This window comes from Mastigoproctus giganteus, chromosome 13, assembly GCF_048544385.1.
Source record: "Mastigoproctus giganteus isolate SK-2022 chromosome 13, ASM4854438v1, whole genome shotgun sequence".
In the NCBI taxonomy this organism is placed as follows: Eukaryota; Metazoa; Arthropoda; class Arachnida; order Uropygi; family Thelyphonidae; genus Mastigoproctus; species Mastigoproctus giganteus.
The window spans coordinates 9517245-9538727 of NC_143587.1; the positions used below are offsets into that span (position 1 = coordinate 9517245).

The 21483-nt window shown below is 40.6% G+C and overlaps 1 protein-coding gene across 3 annotated transcripts in view; it reads left to right on the plus strand.

Annotated features, from left to right (window-relative positions):
- Window positions 1-21483, plus strand: part of trio (trio Rho guanine nucleotide exchange factor) — a 996553-nt gene that overhangs the window by 721885 nt on the left and 253185 nt on the right. For all 3 annotated transcript variants that reach the window (XM_090387950.1, XM_090387951.1, XM_090387952.1), the window contains one exon: window positions 11909-12158. In XM_090387950.1, the coding sequence (XP_090244076.1) occupies window positions 11909-12158 (250 nt within the window). The remainder of the gene's footprint in view (window positions 1-11908; window positions 12159-21483) is intronic.

A 21483-nucleotide genomic window follows, 5' to 3' on the forward strand; every position in this document is an offset into this window, starting at 1 on the left:
CATTCAGGGAAGTAATAATAGATGCTAACAGGCTTTATATATATATATATATATATATATATAAAGTATATATATATATATATACTTATATATATATAAAGTATATATATATATATACTTTATATACTGTTCAAGACTTATCCTAAATTTATATCAGATGAACTAATGAGATTTGTAGCAGAGAAAAAAAATGCATGCTGAATTATCAGGTGATACAGAAGCCTGTGGCAAGCTAAGGCAGATTATGACAAGTCTATGGCAAAGGATACAAAAAAAAAACAACAGACTTCTTTCCTTACGTAAATGCTAGAAGGAAGGGGATGAATCATTTGTCCACTTGATATCAACAGTTCAAATGTTGACTGACCTGAGCAGTATGGTGCTCATAAACTGAATACGTATTTTGCTTCTACATTTATACATGAGAAATTCATTATGGATAGAGATGCCAGAAGTTCATCAAACTCTAAGAGGGTGTGAAATGATTTTGCGAGAGTAAAGTTGAAAGTGGAAGAGAAAAAGACACCTAAGGTGGATGGGATGTATCCAATTATGTTAAAGAAGGCAACAGAAGTAAGGTGTTGATGTCTTTGAATATCACAGCGAGATCCAGTCTTCCGTGCATTTCGAGGGTGCAGCTCTAAAATGTTGTTTGCAGGGTGGTCACTAGATAGTCCACTTGACCAAAACTACTGGTAACCCTCTAGGAGGCCTACAGATCAGCTAGTGTATAATTTCACTGCCTCTGCTCTGCCAATAGTGACTAGAAGTTCAAGTGTGTATGCAGGTGAGGGGGGGGGGCATTGCCGAGGCCACATTATGTCGAGGAGCTAGGTATGATTTTGACATGTGCACAACATGTCCTCCTCACCTTTTCTTACTACTGAATACATAATTGGCTCACATCTGGTGAGTGTAAGCTTGGCACACCCAGGGTACTGAGTGGGATATCATCATTCTTCTCTTTCTTGGTGATTCCGTTCTACTTCTGTGTCTCTCTCTCTCTCTCTCACACACACACACACACACACACACACACACACACACACACACACACACACACACACACACACACACACACACACACACACACACACACACACACACGCACAGGGTAACCCGGGAATATTTTTTGGCTGGTGCAGCATAAAGGTGCAAAAAGATCTAAACCTCCCAAACACTTCCTAATTCATTTCCCAAATATATGTGATCTCAATGATGTCCATTTCCACTTGCAGTCTGCCAAACCCCATGTACTTTTTCTGACAGAATCCCAGTTATCGGTTGATTCAACTACTCATCTCAGATGCCCAAATTATCGCTGTATGATTCTTTTCACCTTAAAGGTGGTATTTGTGCATGTGTATGTTGATATTCCCTGTCAGAGACTTGGTAATTTGAAATCTCCTCTTTTCTGGCTTAAAATCTCTCTACCTCATTCTGTCAAATTCATCTGTTGTCTCTACTAATCACTTGGAACTAACTCTTTGACTTCCTCTCTTTGCAGCTTGACTTTCTCCAGTCCAACTTTCCTAACAGAGAGGCAATTTTCCTTGGTGATTTTAATGTTCACAACTCCAGCTGGCTTCCGTTTTCTAGTCACACTGACCCAGCTAGTTGAGATGCTGAGGCTTTTGCAATTACTAATGACCTTGCACAGATGGTTCATTTACCTACAAGAATACTGGACAACCTTATCATACAGCCAACACACTTCATCTGTTTCTCACAAACAACCCTTCTAAGTACACAGTCGAAGTGAGAGGTCCTTTAGGCACTTCAGATCACAACTTGGTGAGTGTCTCTTCTCCAATGGAGCCTTTATTCATGGCTATTCCCAACCTCATGTTGTTTGGCATTACAAGAATGCAAAATGGGATGACCTGCGAGATTTCTTTTTTTCTTTTCCTTGGTCGGATTACTGTTTCAAAACTTCTGATGTCAGTGTTTGCTCAGATCGTGTCAGTGAAATTATTCTTGCAGGAATGGAATCCTTTTTCCCACACTCCTCTTTAAAATCTCGTCCTTTATATAAACCTTGGTTTTCCAATAAATGTGTTAAGGCTGTTCAAGAGAAGAATATTGCATATCGTAATTGGCTTGTTTCTAATTCTTCAGTTTCATTTTCTGCCTACACCAAAGCTCGCAACAATTGTAAAGCAGTTATTAATCAGTCCAAACTAGAGTTTGAACAGGCTGAGTAGAAAACTCACTTCTTGCTCTAATGGTAGCCGAGCATTCTGGTCTCTTGCCAAAGCTATTGGCCGCAACTTTTGCCCATCTCTGCTCCCACCTCTGTCCAAACCAGATGGTTCGGTTGTCACTTCATCCAAGGAGAAAGCTGACCTGCTAGCATCCTATTTTTCTTCCAACTCATGTATTAATGATCTTGGTAAAACACCTCCCACCATTCCCAACACGCTCCATTGAATACCTCCTGTGGTCTTCTGTGAAAAGGATGTCAGAAGGATTTTGACGAATCTTGATGCTAAGAAAGCTCCAGGTGCCGATGGTATTTCTCCACTTGTTCTCAAAACCTGTGCTTCCGAACTTACCCCTGGTCTATGTTAGCATTAGCATTAGCATTAGCATTAGTAGAGGCATTTGATGCAAGAAAGCAAGCTTATGCAGCATCAGCCAAAAAAAAAAAAAAAAAAAAAGTAACATAAATAAATAAAAATAACCACTTCCACTTCACCCCTCTGTTCGTTCGAAATACCTGTCCAGCTGAGCCTTAAACTTATTTAGGCTATCAACTTCCACGACAAGGGATGGAAGTCTGTTCCACCCACCAACCACCCGCTGGCTAAAGGCAAATTTCCGCACATCTATCCTACATCTGTCTTTCCTCAATTTGAATTTATGCCCTCTCAGGTGATTTTTCTGAGCTAGAGGAAGAATCCCATCAGCATTGAGCATGCTCAAACCATTCAAGGCTTTGTACACCTCTATCAGATCACCCCGCTGGTGCCTAGTTTCCAGACACTGTAATTTGCAAAACTTAAGCCTTTCTTCGTAAGAGAACCCCTTTGTCCCATTCACCAATCTAGTTGCCCTTCTCTGTACTCGTTCCAGCAGCTCTACATCCTTCCTGAAATGAGGCCTCCAGGCCTGTATACAGTACTCTAGGTGTGGCCTGACCATTGCCTTATACAAGGGAATAATCACCTCCTTATCCCTGCTAGAAAAATTCCTATATATCATTGACAATACACCATGAGCTACTCTTGCAGCTCGTCTGCACTGCTCAGAGAACTTCATATCTGCCTGCACCACCACCCCCAGGTCCCTTTCATTCTCTACCACTGTCAGTGTAGTACCACAGAGTTGATACGTTGCTCTGGGGTTGCTGTTTCTCATATGTAGTACTTTACATTTGTCAATGTTAAACTTCATTTGCCACCTCGAAGCCCATCTGCTCAACCTTTCCAAATCCTGTTGCAGCAGCATAGTGTCAGTAGTGTCCTTGACAACCCTGCCAACCTTCGTATCGTCTGCAAACTTGGACATTAAGCCTGATATACCATCATCAATATCATTTATAAATACAGAAAACAATAAAGGCCCCAATTGCCTTTTTTCATTTTCTTATTCTAAAGGTGTTTTTCCTTCTGCTTGGAAATTTGCTCATATCCAGCCAGTTCCTAAAAAGGGTGACAAATCTCTCCCATCCAATTATCGTTCCATTGCAATTACTTCTACTCTTTCTAAAGTAATGGAGAAATCAGTTAACCACCAACTCTTAAACTACCTAGAAACCTTCCGTCTGATCAACGATCGCCAGTATGGATTCCGTCAGCATCGATCCACTGGTGATATTCTGGCTTATGTTACCCATTTATGACTAATTCAATGGAAAGGTTCGGTGAATTAGTTGCTCTTGACATTTCAAAGGCTTTCGATCGTGTTTGGCATAAAGGTCTTCTAAACAAGCTTCCATCTTATGGTTTGCCAACTGTTTTTTGTAATTGGTTCTCCAGTTTTCTCTCTGATCGCTCACTGAGGGTGATGGTAGATGGCTGTCTTCTCACTTCTCCACTAATGCCGGTGTTCCCCAAGGTTCAGTTCTTTTCCCCACTCTTTTCCTCTTGTATATTAATGACCTTCTTCCATTGACTGGAAATCCTATCCATAGTTTTGCCGATGATAGCACATTGCATTCAACTTTCCATTTTGAGAAACCTTGTCCTGCTCAATCAGCTTCAACTTCTCGAAAATCTGCTACTAATTCCTTAAATGCCGATCTTCAGGTAATTCTCCAGTGGGACAAAGACAACTTAGTTGATTTCAACCCTTCTAAAACTCAGTGTTCTTTTATATCTTGCAAAAATTATTCTTCTGCTCCTATGCTTATCTTTGGTGACACTCCGATTTCTAGGCAAAATGATATACAGTAAACCCCCACTATTCGCGGTATCTGTATTTGCGGTTTCGCATATTCGCGATCGCTGATTTAATATAAAACGAAACCTAAAAAAATGTGAATTTTAAAGCGCCGTGAATATTATCCGCCATAAAAAAACATGGGTGTGGCTAAAATTATCTTTCCCGGTCAAAACAGCGCTCAGTGAGTGGGGGGAGAGGGTTGACAAAATCGCGAGCGTGAATGTTTTTCGCTAATCCTAGTTCAGTATGTGTTATGCGCTTGTAATGGAAGTTTTCGTCGTTTGCTTTTAATTTATATGCTTATAAATTGAATAAATTTATTAATTTATAAATTGATATGCTTACAAAAGTGATAAATCTACCGTTTTGCAGTGTAAAACAGACTTTTTCCAGTGTATTAATGGACGAAAGTGACTATTGTGGACAAGTTCTTTCTAACCCATTCAAAAATATGGCTACAAATAACAAGAGAAATGTGAAAATATCAAAGAAGGTGATGACATTAGCGAATAAAATTGAGTTATTAGACAAAATTTCTAATGGTGAAAGTGTCTCCTCAGTGGCAAATCATTATAAAATCAATGAGTCAACAGTACGATCAATCAAAAAATCGGAAGAAAAAATCCGCCGTAGTGTCCGGGAAAATGCACTAATTGCTTCAAAAATTTGCTCTGTAACTCGTGATGTTAAATTAGAAAAAATGGAAAAAGCTTAAAATCTGTGGACAGAAGACCGAACTCAAAATAAAATTCCGCTAAGTTCACCCATCATTCGTGAAAAGGCAAAACTCCTTTATCAACACTTTAGCGAAACTGGTGATAGCACTGGCGAGATAAGTTTTTTTTGCTAGCCAAGGCGCTGGTTTGAAAGATTTGTTTGAAATTTCTAATAAATATTACATTTAATATTAAATTGTTTCTTATTTTCATTTCGATGCCATATGCCTGCATTTCACTATGTACTGTCTATGTACATAGTCATATTATGAAGGTACATATAATACATAAATAGACAAAATTTTAGACTAGTTTTTCTTATATATTTCATACTTTGGAACGGAACCCCTTTATTACTATGGGAGCCATAACTCCGTATTCGCGTTTTTGGTATTCGCGACATTTCTCAGGAACGTAACCCCCGCGAATAGCAGGGGTTTACTGTTTCTCTTTTGGGGATTACCCTGACTTCTAATCTTTCTTGGCACAAGCACATTACAAATATTGCTTTCTCTGCATCTAAAAAAACTTGGTTTTCTCTTTCACTCCTGGCGTTACTTTTCTTCCAAACAGCTGCTCACTCTGTATAAATTGCAAATCCGCCCTACCATGGAATATTGTTCCCACATCTGGGGTGGTGCCCCAAAACCTCTCTCAGGCTTCTCGATTCCATTCAGAAGAGGGCAGTTAGGTTAATTAATGATTCATCTCTAAGAGATTCTCTCCACTCGTTTCATAGATGTACTGTTTCTGCTGCATGCCACCACTTCTACAGATACTTCCATGGGCACTGTTCTTCTGAATTGGCCTCTATAATTCCTGCTCTCTCTTTCAAAACAGTTCGAACATGTGCAGCCACCAGCCAACATCCATTTACTGTCCAACTTCAAACTCACGGAACCAACTTTTCATCTTCCATGTTTATTCATTTAACTGCCATTTTCTGGAACAACCTTCCTTCATACGTATTTCCTGAAAATTACAGTCTACAGAAGTTCCAGTCCAATGTCAACAAATATCTTCTTTCGTCTTCTCACCTTCCAACCCAAGCACGGTAATAAGTACTATAGGTTCTAATACCTCTCATATTTGGGATGTTCATTAAAAAAAAAAAAAAAACATTTCCTCATTCGTTTCACAAATATATGTTGTCTCAGTGATGTCCATTTACACCTACAGTCTGCCAAACCCCTGTGTACTTTTTCTGACAGAATCTCAGTTATCGGTTCAGTGAATCATTGCTCATCTCAGTTGTTCTAATTATTTGCCGTATAATTGCTTTCGTCTCAAAGGTGGTACTTGTGCATATGTCCATTCTGATATTCCCCATCAGAGACTTAGTAATTTGGAATCTTTTCTGGCTTAAAATCTCTCTACTACATTCTATTAAATTCATCTGTTGCCTCTCTCGTTCTCCCAGTTCCACTAATCACTTGGAACTCCTTGTCTTCCTCACTTTGAAACTTTGCTTTTTCCAGTCCAACTTTCCTAACAGTGAGGTAATTTTCCTTGGTGATTTTAATGTTCACAACTCCAGCTGGCTTATGTTTTATAGTCACACAGACTCAGCTGGTCAAGATGCTGAGGCTTTTGCAATTACTAATGACCTCTCACATATTGTTCATTTGTCTGCCAAAATGCCAGACAATCCTAACCACACAGCCAACACGCTTGATCTTTTTCTCACAAACTTGGGGGTGTTACAGATATGTCAAGCTGTACTTGATACCTAGCGGTTTAAAACACTGATGGAACTGTTATTCAGGTGATACTCAAGCCAAATGGACCTAATTTTGCGGTCTCTGACAGCTAAATCCTCTGCTAACATCTTCACGATGGTGGGACTCATAGTAACCCCAGGTATAAACACCTTGTGCAAGTCGTGAAATATGGCAACCTAGCACACTGTGAGTGACCACCCAGTTGCGAACCAGTGTAAGGAGGGGCGAAGTGTAGTGCCCACGCCACATGGAGGAATGCTACCAGACAATACTAGATGGCAGATGACTCTGTCCAACCAGTACAATACCACGACTTTGCTTATTGGAGGCTTGGAGTGGTGAAACCCATGTTTGGTCTCCACAGAAAGCTACAGTAAACCCTCCCCATCTTTACCATCATGCAATGTGTTTGATATCTTCTGAGGTTATGATGGACATCATGACAAGATCCAATCTTCATTACATTTCGAGGGTACAGCTGTAAAACGATGTTTTCAGCCACCACTAGTTAGCACACAGGACTGAACTTATTGATAACTCTCTAGGACACTTCCAGATAAAGCCCAAGGGGCTCACATCTGGTGAGTATGAGCTTGACACACCCAGAGTCCAGATGGATATCATCATTCTTCTCTTTCTTGGTGAATTCCTTTCTACTTCTGTCAATCTCTCTCTCGCTCTCAAGGTGACTCAGGAATTTTTTTTTGGCTGGTGCAGCATAAGCTTCATGCTTCCTTGCACCATATGGCTAATAATAATAATAAGTGCTAGTGTATAATCTTTCTGCCTCTATTCTGCCAGATAGTGACTGGAGGGAGTCCGAGTAGTGTGTATGTGGGGGGCATTGTCAAAGCCACTTTATGTAAAGGTGATTGAGTATATTCTAACCATCTGTATGCCATATCCAAAAATTTGATTACTTCAAACAGCATGCCCCCCTCACTTTTTATTACTACTGAATACACCATGAATTGTTAAACTAATAGAGCAAACTTATTTGCTGAAAGATATAAACCTCCCAAACACTACCTTGTTCATTACACAGATATACGTGGTCTCAGTTCTAATCTTAATGAGGCACCTCTGTGGCCAGGTGGGCAGGAGCAGCAGTGCATAGCACACACTTCTTGATTAGACCGGGGTTCGAGCCCGTGACCATCAAATACGGAGGATGCAGAAAGGTCAGAATGACCACTGCATATCCCTGGAGCAATATGGCCTTAGTTGCTAATGCTCCTAAAGAAAAACAAATACCAATAATCTCAATGATGTCCATTTCTACTTACGGTCTCCCAAACCTCGTACTTTTTCTCACAAAATCTCAGTTATCGGTTGATTCAACCACTGCTCACCTCAGTTGCCCAATTATTATTCGCTTTATGATTCCTTTCACTTCGAAAGTGTTACTTGTGTGCATATGCCCATTCTGATATACCCTGTCAAAGACAGTAATTTGGAATTTACTCTTTTTTTGATCTTCTGTGGCTTAAAATCTCTCTACCACATTCTGTTAAATTTATCTGTTGCTTCTATGGTTCTCCCAACTTCACTAATCGCCTAGAACTCTTTGACTTCCTCTCTTTGAAACTTAACTTCCTCCAGTTCATTTTCCTTGGCAATTTTAATGTACTCAACTCCAGCTGGCTTCTGTTTTCTAGTCACATGGACCCAACTGGTCGAGATGCTGAGGCTTTTGCAATGACCTCGCACAGATTATTCATTCACCTACCTGAATACCAGACAATCCTAACCACACAGCCAACATGCTTGATCTTTTTCTCACAAACAACTCTTCTAAGTACATGGTCGAGGTAAGTGGTCCACTAGGCACCTCATATCACAACTTCGCGATGGTTTCTTCTCCAATGGATCTTTCTCTCATGGCCATTCCTAACCTTGTGTTTGGCATTACAAGAATGCACAATGGGATGAGCTGTGAGATTTCTTTTACTTTGTCGGATTACTATTTCAAACTTCTGATATCAACATTTGCTCAGATTGTGTCAGAGAAATTATTCTTGTAGGAATGTAATCCTTTATTCCACACTCCACTTTAAAATTTTGTCCTTTATCTAAACCTTGGTTTTCAAATAAATTTGCTAAGGCTGTTCAAGAGAAGAATGTTGCATATGGTAATTGCCTTGTGTCCAATTCTTCATTTTAATTTTCTGCCTACACCAAAGCTTGCAACATTTGTAAAGTAGTTATCAGTCCAAACTAGATTTCGAACAGGCTAAGAGTAGAAAACTTGCTTTTTGTCCAGATGATACTCGAACTTGCTGGTCTCTTGGTAAAGCTATTGGTCAAAACTTTTGCCCATCCTTATTCCCACCTATGTCAAGACTGTTGCCACTTCAGCCAAAGATAAATCTGACCTGCTATCATCCTACTTTTCTTCCAACTCATGTATTAATGATCTTGATAAACCACCTCCTACCATTCCCGGTACACTCCATTCAATGCCTCCTGTGTTCTTCCATCAAAAGGATATCAGAAGGATTTTGAACAATCTTGAGGCTAAGAAAGTTCCGGGTCTTGGTGGTATTTCTCATGTTCTCAAAACTTGTGCTCCTGAATTTACTCCTCTTCTTTGCCACCTTTTTCACTTTCTTATTGCAAAGGTGTTTTTCCTTCTTGAAAATTTGCTCATATCCAGCCAGTTCCTAAAAAGGGTGACAAATCCCTTCCATCCGGTTATCATCTCATTCCAATTACTTCTACTGTTTCTAAAGTAATGGAGAAATCAATTAACTGCCAACCTTCCATCTGATCAATGATTGCCAGTATGGATTCTTTCAGTGTCAATCCACTGGTGATATTCTGGCTTATGTTACCCATCTATAGACAAATTCAATGGAAAAGTTTGGTGAAACTCATGCAGTTGCTGTTGACATTTCAAAAGCTTTCGATTATGTTAGGCATAAAGGTCTTCTTAATAAGCTTCTATCGTATGGTTTGCCAACTGTTTTTTGTAATTGGGTATGTCCAGTTTTCTCTCTGACCGCTCACTGCAGGTGATGGCAGATGGCTCTCTGTCTTTTAATTTCTCCTCTAATGCTGGTGTTATCCAAGGTTCAGTTCTTTCTCCCACTCTTTTCTCTTTTACATTAATGACCTTCTTCCATTGACTGGAAATCCTATCCACAGTTCTGCTGATGATAACACATTGCATTCCAGTTTGAGAAACCTTACCCTGCTCAAACATCTTCAACGTCTTGAATATCTACTACCAATTCCTTAAATGCTATTATCCAGGTAATTCTCGAGTGGGGAAAAGATAACTTAGTTGACTTTAATCCTTCTAAACTCAGTCCTGTCTGATATTTCACAAAAAAAGTTTCTTCTGCTCCTGTGCTTATCTTTGATGGCACTTAGATTCCTAGGCAAGACGATATATCTCTATTGGGGATTACTGTGACTTCGAATCTCTCTTTCCATATCACTTCCTCTGCATCTGAAAAACTGGGAATTCTCTTTTTGTCTTGCTATTACGTTTCTTCCAAGCAGCTGTCCAATCTGTACAAATCTGCCCTACCATGGAATATTGTTCCCATATCTGGGGCAGTACTCCCAAACCTCTCTCTCTCTCTCTCTCTCTCTCTCTCTCTCTCTAAGTGCCTCTGTAGCCAGATGGGCAGGATTAGATGTGTAGCACAGACTTGTTGATTAGTCTGGGATTCGAGCCCGTGACCACCAAATACAGAGGATGCGGAAAGATCAGGGAATGACCACCGCATATCCCCGGAGCAATATGGCTTAGACATATCCCCAGAGCAATATGGCACGGTGATCTGAATGAGGTTTAACATCTCATTCAGATCACTGTGTAAGTGCGTAGTCTTGAGATGCTGTAGTTTGCAGAAGTGAAGCCTTTCTTGGTAAAAGCACCTTTTTGTTCCCCTAACCAATCTCATTGACCTCTTCTGTATCTGTTCCAGCAACTCTATATCCTTTCTAAAATTAGGCCTCCAGACCTGTATGCAGTACTCAAGATGTGACCTGACTAGTGTTTTATGAAATGGGTTAATCTCCATATTATTGCTAAAAAAATTCCTGTATATCATTGACAAAACCCCATGAGTTGTTCTGGCTGCCTATCTACGATGCTCATCGAAATTTATATCTGACTGCACAATTACTCCAGTTATTTTTCATTTTTTACTACCCTGAGTGTAGTACCATGCAGTTGGTACGTTACTCTAGGATTGCTGCTACCCATATGCACCTTGCATTTGTCAAAATTAAACTGCATGCCATTTCTCAACACATCTACCTAATTTTTATAGATTTTGTTTCTGTAGCATACCATCATTATTGCCCTTAACTACTTATAATACATTAACCAGCTCAGACTGTTTGCATGAGAGGACTTAAATTGAGGATGGATGGTTATAGGATAGATGTGGAGAAGTTTGCCTTCAGTCAGCAGGTGGTCGATTGTTGGAACAAACTTCTCTCTGCTGTTGTGTAGGTGTATGGTGAATCTTGAGAAGGTTTTTTTTTATTATTATTTATTTATGTATTTTTTTGCTCACAAGTTTGTGCTCTGGCTTCATTTACCACTACTACTACTAATGATTTGCTGCTATTACATACTTATTATTAGGTAGCGAAATAACACCATCTCTTTGGTCCACAAAGCAGTGTAGCTTAGTTTGGATTCCACATCTTAAATTCCAAATGTTTGGTTGCCAAAATTTCTGCTACTATATTTGCCTTTACTTATCAAGATTTATATGTCAGCTGTATGTATTCTGTGCCTTCTAGTATGATAGCTTTACAAAAATATCTAAAATGCATATCATGGAAACATTGGCAGTAATCCCCATCAGTCCATGTGACATATAATCTAAGCAGCAAGTGGGATGATGTGTGATGTCATTGAGTTGTATCATTCAGTCCAGAAACTAAGCTCCACCAAAACAGGTAAATAGAAATAGAGATGTGACTGAAAAAAAAAATAATAATAAATAAAATAAAATATTTTTATCTGAAAGGAGGCTGTATTTGAGATGATCCCAGCAGAATATTATGAAATTTTTATGATTATTTTTTAAATTAATTTTTACTTTTTCTTTATTATAGGGTGGAGTCGAACTAGTTTGGGTGGTAGAAGATCATAATGCTACTCCTGGTTCCCAAGAGTTAAGTGTTCATGCTGGTCAGCAAGTTGAATTATTAGAAACAACAGCATCTGGTTCAGACTGGTGTTTAGTTCGTCATTTGGTTACTAATGAGGGAGTTGTAAGCAGCCCTGCTGAAGGATTAGTGCCAGTATCTTGTATACGACCTAGTTTAAGGACATCTGCTTCAAAAGGTGGACTAGAGAATGAAGGTCAGTTAAATTCCTGCTTGTGTGCAGTACTTATATTCTTTGTGTACACTTCAGATTAAGCTTGCTGACTACATTCATGGCCAAAAATATTTGAAGCTTTAATTTTTTCTATATTTAAAAAAAATAGACCCTAATTTTTTTTTTTTATATCAAACAAATGGATTAAATGTGAAGAAATGTGGATGGGTTAACTGTATTCGTGAGCATCTGAGTTTGTATCACATCCACTTGGCCACGGAAAATGTCCTAGCACTGTAATCACAAATTTTCTGAAGTATGCTCCTGTGACCAACATATCTTAAAACTTAGAAGTTAATTGACCTCAGGCCATGTTGTTATATTTTTTCTCCAGGAAAATTCCAGTTTCCAAGTTATTCTGTTCTGCAAGTGGAAAGGTATTTTGTTATTTAACTGGAAAACTGACAAAATACACTGATGTATTATAAAACGGGTAGCCTTCAGTTTCATACAAAGCATTAACCTTATATTGATAGGTTAGAAACGATGTTCAGCTGTAAAACTCAGATTTAGCCATTGTTTCAAGCTTCAGGAATTCTGGTAATCAAGTTCCAGAACAAATGAAAATATAATCATTATTTTGGAATCTGACTTGTTACCAAGTGTCCTTAAAATAGTTGTACTCTGCTGCTGAATTATTGACATCTGTCTGTAAGCCTTTACAGACAGATGTCAATAACATGGACAAGTGCGATACCTGAAAATAATTTTCTCCTTGTTAATTGCAGTCGCAGTACAGTACTATTGAACTTTCAAAATGAGTGACCTTTATAAACATAGTGGACATAGTGTTATTGTTATGCGGTTCCCGTGGTTTCCCACAAATCCGCGTTAAATACTCTGTTAACATAGCAAAGCCAATCAGTGTGGGTTATGTGTGAGTAGTGTGTTGTTTGACTGGCCTCTTCGTTACTGGGAGGCACGATCACCAGGAAGGAGCCTCCCAGCATCCGTCCACTGGCACGAGGAGCCGGACCAGGGAGTAAAAAACATCTGACGGGCCGTCCACACTCCTGCAGGAGCGAGAGTGGGGAGGGCCAAGGAAAGAGCAGAGAAGAGACAGGAAAGTGGAAGACAGGGAAGATAGCAGGGGACAACAGAGCGTAGGCATCCCCCGGGGGGGGGGCAATAAAGGAGCTGGAAGAGTGCTAGGTGCAGTTGTGGGAGTCCTGGAGAAGGACTGTGGGTAGGAAGAAGAGGATAGGTAAAGTTCAAATTAAAGAATCCAGGATCGTCACAATGGAGAATCACGGAGTGGCGTCGACAGGGCTGGCGGCAATTTGCAGTTTCATGTCTGGAAGTTTCCGGTGCTGGGTATCAGTTGCTGTCTAGAGGAGGTTATCCAGGTGTAGTGTTCGGGAGTTGCAGGTGATGCCAGCGACGACGAAAGACCTCTTTGGCATAACTGGTCAGTGCACAGAAGGCATCATTAGATTACAATAACTTGGTTTCTGGCCTAAGTGATGTAGAGTGGAGGTTTAGGAGTAGTTGGATTCTTAGATCTAAGTATATGTTGCATGAGTGCATCATGTGATCCCAGTCTTCAGGTTCTCCGCAGGTACAGAGGGCATCCTCGACTAGGCCGAACTCTAGAAGGCGTCTCTTGAAGGACCCGTGGCCAGTTAATAGGAAGGAAGCATAGACGTTAGGGAAGAACCAAGTGGAACGTTGTTTGTTGATGTAGGTTACCTCAGGAAGGAAAGTTTAGTAGTTGCACCAGTTGTGGAGTTATTCCAGCGGGTTTGCCATAGGTTTATCAATTCTAGCCACACACGTTTATGTTCCTGTTTGATGTCGGTATCGGTACGGGTTTGAATAGTGAGGAATTCAGCTTCCTTGTTCTTCTTAATGGCATGAGAGAGTCCGATAAAAGTGACGTGGAGGTCCAAGGGGAGGCGGCCTGTTAGTAGCTGTAGGGCAGCAGTTGATGTTGTTCTACATGCGCAGGTCATTTATAATAGCATAAGTTGTTGAATTTGCTGAATTTTACGTTGAGCATGCACTAAAATCATTCGGTGGTACCATACTGCAGCTCCATGTGTGACAATTGGTATAAATACTGCTGAGTATAAAAGCCGTTGAGTTGGTCCTTTAAGACCCCAGTCCTTACGGGTAAAGCGTGCTAACATATTGATGTAATTTTTTATCATTTCTTTGATAGCTTGGATATGGGGGATGAAAGTTCTCCTGTCGTCCAAAATTACTCCTAGGTACTTCACCGATCGGTAGTTTTTCGGTGGGCGGCTATTGAAATGTATGGTAGGAGGTCTGAAGAAGTCTAGTTTGCCTTTTAATAGGAGGGTTTTGCTCTTCTCAGTGGAGACTGAGAGTTTATTTTCCGTGGCCCATACGGACAGAGCAGAGAGAACAACCGTAGCCTGGGTTTCTGTGGTGGCGCGGGTAGGGCCCTCGATGATGATAACCATGTCGTCAGCGTAAGAAAGCTGAGTAGTATGTGGATAGTCCCTCAGCAGCCAGTCGTTGAGTATCATATTCCAGACAGCTGGCCCCAGGATGGAGCTCTGGGGACAGCCTAAGGTTAGATGTCGGGTGATGCAGTGATATTTTGTTTTGATGCTGACCTTACGGTTAGAGAAGTAGCTTTTGAGGCAGTGGTAGAAATTCCAGGTAGAGACTCTGACCCTCTGAAGAACGCCCGGCCACCACCTTGTGTCAAAAGCTCCTTTGAAGTCAATGAAGATTGCCAGTACATAAGTTGCATCCGACTGTTCTGCAACTTTGAGGGTTTTTAGATAGAGCATCAATTGTGGAGCATCCTTGTTTGAATCCAAATTGAAGCGAGGATGCCAAACCACTGGCTTCATATCAGGGTTGGAAGCAGGAGAGCAGCAGTCTCTCAAAAACCTTGCCGAGCATGGGAAGCAGCGCAATCGGGCAATATGCCTTGGAGGTACCTGTGGGATCCTTAGGTAAGAGCCTCAGGTTAGCATGCTTCCAACGTGATGGGAAGTTACCCTCATTCAGACAGGTGTTGAACAGCTGAAGAAGTATCATTGGAACTATGGTCCAGAGACGTTGCAGAGTCTCGCCTTCAATAAAATCCAGACCAGGAGCTTTACCTTTTTTGATTTTTTTAATTGCTGCATCGACTTCCTCCTCTGTGAATGGTTCCTCCATAATGTCTGGCTGGAAGCTGGAATTTTATACTGCTATCTTCCTGTGGATGTCAGTGTCAGAGTTGGTGTTGTCCTGATATATTAGTTCATCCAGAATCCGGTTGATTGTATCTTCCCAGTGTGTAGTCTCAGATGAGTCATCAGAGCGGACAGAGTGTATGACATCCGTGGATCCCAGTTTATTCCTCAATAGTTTGTGGACTAAACCCCATGGATTCCGGTTCCCCTCAGTCTCGACAAGGGAACGCCAGGAGCTTTGCTTGGCATCGTAAATTTTGTTAGTATATTCACGGCGGACTGCTTTGAATCGGTCTCTATACTGTTCTACGATGTGAGCAGGTTCAGTCCTTCTCTTGCGTTGGTACTCTTTGTGAGCGTGCTTCAGAGAATTGTGCAGGTTAGTGAGTTCCTGCGACCACCACCATGGTACAGATCTTGGGTTCCTGGAACATTTTTTTTCATGGAAGCCTCTGAAGCTTTGAGGAGCAGACTCTGCACAAAGTCTGTTTTCTGAGCACTGTTCATTGATTGGTAGAAGTTGCTAGCTGGGTCATGAAGAACATCTTGAATTACATTGTCAAACTGGTCCCAGTTCACTGTTTTAGTAGAGAATCTTACAATATCCTGGATAGGCACTTGACGAGGGAGGGCAGAATCGGTGACACTGTAAGTGATGAGGCGATGGTTGCTAGTAGTGGCCGTGTCATGCACCTGCCAATGAAGGAGTCTATTGCAAAGAGAAGAAGTAGTCAGTGTGATGTCCAGGTTAGACTCTCCAGTTCCCGAAGAGTAGATGGTTGGTTGTCCTGATTTGTTGATGATTTCAAGACCGCATGAGGCAATGAATTCATCTAACATGTCTCCTCTTGCATCGGTAGAGGTGTTGAACCATTGTATCGACCGGGCATTCGAATCTGCTGCTATAATGACATCAGTGTTCTCCATGAGGTCAAGAGCTTGTTCCCGTCGAGCTATGTGCGGGAGGATATCTGTACCAAATTGGAAATATGCTGTTAGGACCGCAATACGGCCAAAGCTGCCTTCTATTTTAGCCCCGCTAGGTGGGGAGTACAGACTGATTCTATCTGTGTTACTACTAGGTCTAGATTGCAGACGATGATAGCAGCGAGGCACAATTGGTTTGCCGTCTAGATTTTCCTGAAAGCCAGAGGGTAACCAGAGACCCTTCCACGGACACAGTATGGTTCCTGAAGGAGAAGAATATCTAGATTCAACTCGTCATTAGAGGATGAAGCTGTGTTGCCACTGAGATGGATTTTTGGCCATTGATCTGAGCTATACGAAGTCTAGGAGGGGGGGGGTGAGCATCCTATTTTCCATAGTTAGTCTTATTGCGTACTATATCTGCTGCTCTTCTATATACAAGGCACACTCCATCCCGCACAGAGTAATCGTAGGGTTTGTTAATTGCTTTGCAATTTGAGCATTTAGGAGGCGAGGCTTTATTGGGACAGTTCTTGTAGAGATGCCCTGCCTCAGCACAGTGCCCACATATTGGTTGTTTTTTAAGACACTTAGCAGAGGTGTGCCCATAACCAAGACATTTGTAGCATTTCAGGACTGGTAGCACCCTTCTCTAGCTTTTATAATCAGCATATGCTTGTTCTGTGTGGTGGGGATCTGAGGTAGTTTTAGCGTGGCAGCATAAGACAACTGCTGGAACGAGTACAGAGAAGGGCAACAAGATTAGTGAATGGAACAAAGGGGTGCTCTTACGAAGAAAGGCTTAAGTTTTGCAAATTACAGTGTCTGGAGACTAGGCACCAGCGAGGTGATCTGATAGAGGTGTATAAAGCCTTGAATGGTTTAAGCATGCTCAATGCTGATGGGATTCTTCCTCTAGCTCAGAAAAATCACCTGAGAGGGCATAAATTCAAATTGAGAAAAGACAGATGTAGGATAGACGTGCGGAAATTTGCCTTTAGCCAGCGGGTGGTTGGTTGGTGGAACAGACTGCCATCCCTTGTGGTGGAGGTTGATAGCCTAAATAAGTTTAAGGCTCAGCTGGATAGGTATTTTGAACGAACAGAGGGGTGAAGTGGAAGTGAGTTTTTTTTTTTTTTTTTTTTGGCTGATGCTGCGTAAGCTTGCTTTCTTGCATCAAATGCCTCTACTAATGCTAATGCTAACTGGTGCCGAGTATCTTCATCAGAAGCTTGGTTGGAAGGTAGCCCAGTATTCAGAGCTGCTATAATTGGATTTTTGGTTACTTTAGATAGAGTTTTATTAGTTTGTTGGAGTTTGGCATTGGTGGCCTTCAGCTGTTCATTTTCTATAATGACCTCATATAACTTCTTCTCTAAAGAGCCCCAGCAGCGTGAAATTTGTAATGATACGGCCCTGGTGACGTTGCTGTTTTTGCTATGGAGGCTGTATTCTATTTTGCGCCTCAGTTTGTGTTTAATTTTCAGGTTGGGAAAATCTTTGCTGAATAAATTCGGCATTTCATCCCATTCCTCTTCATCCTGCCATTGTTTGGGGGGGGGGGAGTGAACCAGATGCTTCGGGTCTTTTGAGAACCTTTTTCTTGAGGGTAGGAAGTCTCTTCGTGGATGCTGCAGGAGCACAATCACTGATCACCCCATTACAATCGGCATCGTCGCCGCCGCGAGAGTTGTCAGCGGCAGGTATGCCGTGTTCATTTGCCACGGAAGCCTGTGGTTTCGTGGTCCGAATTTTGTTTCTCGTCATCGCGAACGAGAAGGGAACCCCCTCCGAGTTTTATTCCCCCGAGGACTGGTGCAGTTGCCTGCAGGAACACAGTGACGCTCTACGATGTGCATTTACTTTTCCAGCCATTATGCAGAGCTATAAGCAGCAGATGACCGTTAAAAACAAGAGAAATTAAAGCAATTTTTCAAAATATGATAATAGCATTAGCAGCGGCACATGATGCAAGAAAGCAAAGCTTATATATGGCATTAGCCAAAAAAAAAAAAACGCACATACATTTCACTCATCCACCCGCTACAAATTTTTGTCTAGTTCTACCTTGAATCTATTGAAGCTGTCAACTTCTACAATGACAGATGGTTCTACAATGACAGTTTGTTCCAGCTATCCTACAACCATCTTTCCTCAATTTGAATTTATGCCCTCTCAGGCGATTATTCTGAGCAAGAGGAAGAATCCCATTGGCATTGAGCATGCTAAAACCATTCAATGCTTTATAAACCTTAATCAGATCACCTCGCAGGTGCCTAGTCTCCTGACACTGTATGTTTGTTGAATTCACTAATCTTGTTGCCCTTCTCTGTACTCGTTCCAACACCTCTACATCTTTCTTAAAATGAGGCCTCCAGACCTGTATACAGTTCTCAAGGTGTGGCTTGACCATTGCCTTATACAAGGGGATATCATCATCATCATCAGCCATTTTCAATCCACTGCAGGATGAAGGCCTCTCCAGCAACTTTCCAGTTCTTTCTGTTTAAGCACTGGCCATCCATTTACTACTCAAAAACTCATGAATTTCATCTATCCATCTCCGCCTTTGTCTTCCAGGTTTTCTTCTAGCTCCTCTTGGGTACCATTCTGTTATTTTCTTAGTCCATCTGTCATCATGTCTTCGAGCTATGTGTCCTGCCCAAGACCATTTTAGTTCTTTAGTTTTGATAAGAATGTCCTTTACTTGAGTTTGCTGCCTAATCCATGTGTTTCTCTTCTTATCTAACAGTCTGATTCCCAATATAATTCGTTCCATTCTTCGCTGTGTAGTTCTCAGCTTCTCTTCCATTCTTTTGGTGAGTGCCCAAGTTTCACTTCCATAAGTCATGGTGGGGAGTATACATTGATTCATTATTTTACGTTTCAGACAAACTGGGATATTGCTCTTCAGTATGTGACTATATTTCCTGAATGCTATCCATCCAAAATTTATTCTTCTCTTGACTTCCAGCCATTTATCATTATTACAGCTAATAACTTGTCCCAGATAAGTATATGACTCCACCTTTTCAATTACTGCTCCTTCAATCATTATTTCCCTTTCCGTGGCATACTTGTTCATCATTACTTTTGTTTTAGCCATATTCATCTTTAGTCCAAAATCCTTACTAACTGTGCATAACTGATTAAGATTTTCCTCTAATTCTTTGGGATCGTGGCTTATGACCACAATGTCATCTGCAAATCGTAAATGGTTTAGGTACTCTCCGTTCACATTGACTCCTTTCTGCGACCAGTCTAATCTTCTGAAAGCTTCCTCAAGGGCAGCAGTAAACAGCTTCGGAGATATTGTGTCTCCTTGTCGAACTCCTTTCTCGATTTTATATTTGCTACTGTCTTTGTCTAGTCTAATAAAGGATGTAGCACTCTCATATATTTTCTTCCAAATCATAATATATGGAGTATCTATGCCTTGTCTTTCCAGTGCCCAAAACATTGCCTTATGCTGTATGGAGTCAAATGCCTTTTCATAATCCACAAATGCCAGGCATAATGGTGTTTTATATTCATTTGCTTTCTCCATTAGCTGTGATATTACGTGAAGGTGATCCATAGTTGAGAATCCTGTCCTAAAGCCAGCTTGCTCTTTCGGTTGATTCTCATCAAGTATTCTTTCTAATCTGTTAGTAATGACCCTTGTGAACAACTTGTAGATATGGGATAACAAGCTAATTGGTCTATAATTTCCAATTTCTGATTTATCTCCTTTCTTATGCAGCAAAACTATGATTGCATTATTCCACTGCTTAGGCATCACACCTTTTCTAATGCACTTTGTGAAGAGCCTTGCCAGTTTTTGTGTTATGTCTCTTCCTCCCAATTTTAACAACTCTACAGTAACTTCATCTTCCCCCGGGGCTTTCCGATTCTTTATTTTCTTCAATGCATGTTCTACCTCATCAGGAAGAATATCGGGTACGTCGTATGTGTTGCTACTTTGCAATCCATCTTCCCCACTGCTGGTATCATTCCCTCGCTTCTTGTATAATTCTCTATAGTAGTCTTCTGCTATTTGAATTATGCCTTCTCTGCTGTTTATAAGTACACCATTGCTATTCTTCAGTTTCAGTATCATTTGTCTTTCTGTATTACTGCTCATGGCTGCTGATTTAAATCCTTTGTTTTCCCTTAATGCTTGTTCTACTTTTCTTGTGTTAAATCTTCTTATGTCCTCTCTGAGTCTCTTTCTAATGGCTTTGCATAACTCAGTATACTCAATTTTCTCCCTGTCAGTGTTTTTCTTGCTCTTCATTTGTCGTCTTTGGTTCATCATGACAAGTGTTTCTTGACTAATTTTTTCTTCTTTGGATTTCTGTTTCCCTATAGGTTTCTTGGGCTTTATCACTTTCAGAAAGTTGTAATATTCCTCGTCGATATCTTGGTCCTGAGCAGTCTGCAGAAGCTCAAACTTGTTCTTAAGTTCCAGTACATACTGCTTTTTCTCCTCCTCTGTTTTTTCAAAGACCTTTGTATTATTTACTCGAGTCAGTTTTTTCCTTTCCTTTCCTACATCTATATCAAGTGTACATCTTACCATTCTGTGATCACTTCCAACATTTACCTTATTCAGGACGGTAACATCATTCACAATATATCTTCTGTTAGTGAGGATGAAGTCGATTTCATTAGTTGTTAATCCATTTGGACTCTTCCATGTCCACTTTCTGTTCACCCTTTTCTTGAAAAAAGTGTTCATTACTGACAGTCCTTGAGATTCTGCAAATTCCACAAGTCTTTCACCTCATTTATTTCTTTCACCAATTCCAAAATTTCCTATAGTTCCTCTTTCTGCGCTGTTTTGCCTTTTTCCAACCTTAGCATTGAAGTCCCCCATAATAATAGTGTAGTGGGTTTTCTGCTCATCTAGAAGACTGAATTTCAGTGTACATTTCTTCAACCTCTTCATCATCATGGCTCGATGTTGGTGCATAAATTATTATAATCTTTAGCTTGTACCTCTTAGAAATCTTGAATATTAGTCTTGACACCCTTGGTGATGTACTTTTGAATTCCAGAATGTTGTTTTTAAAATCTTTATGGACCAGAAACCCAACTCCACCTTCACTCCTTTCACTGTTTCCATTGTTGTACAGCAGATTTCCACTTGATAAACTTATAAGTGATTCATTTCTTCTTCTTGTTTCAGCCAAACCGATGATATTCCAATTCACATTTTCTAATTCCTTTTCCAGCTCTAATAT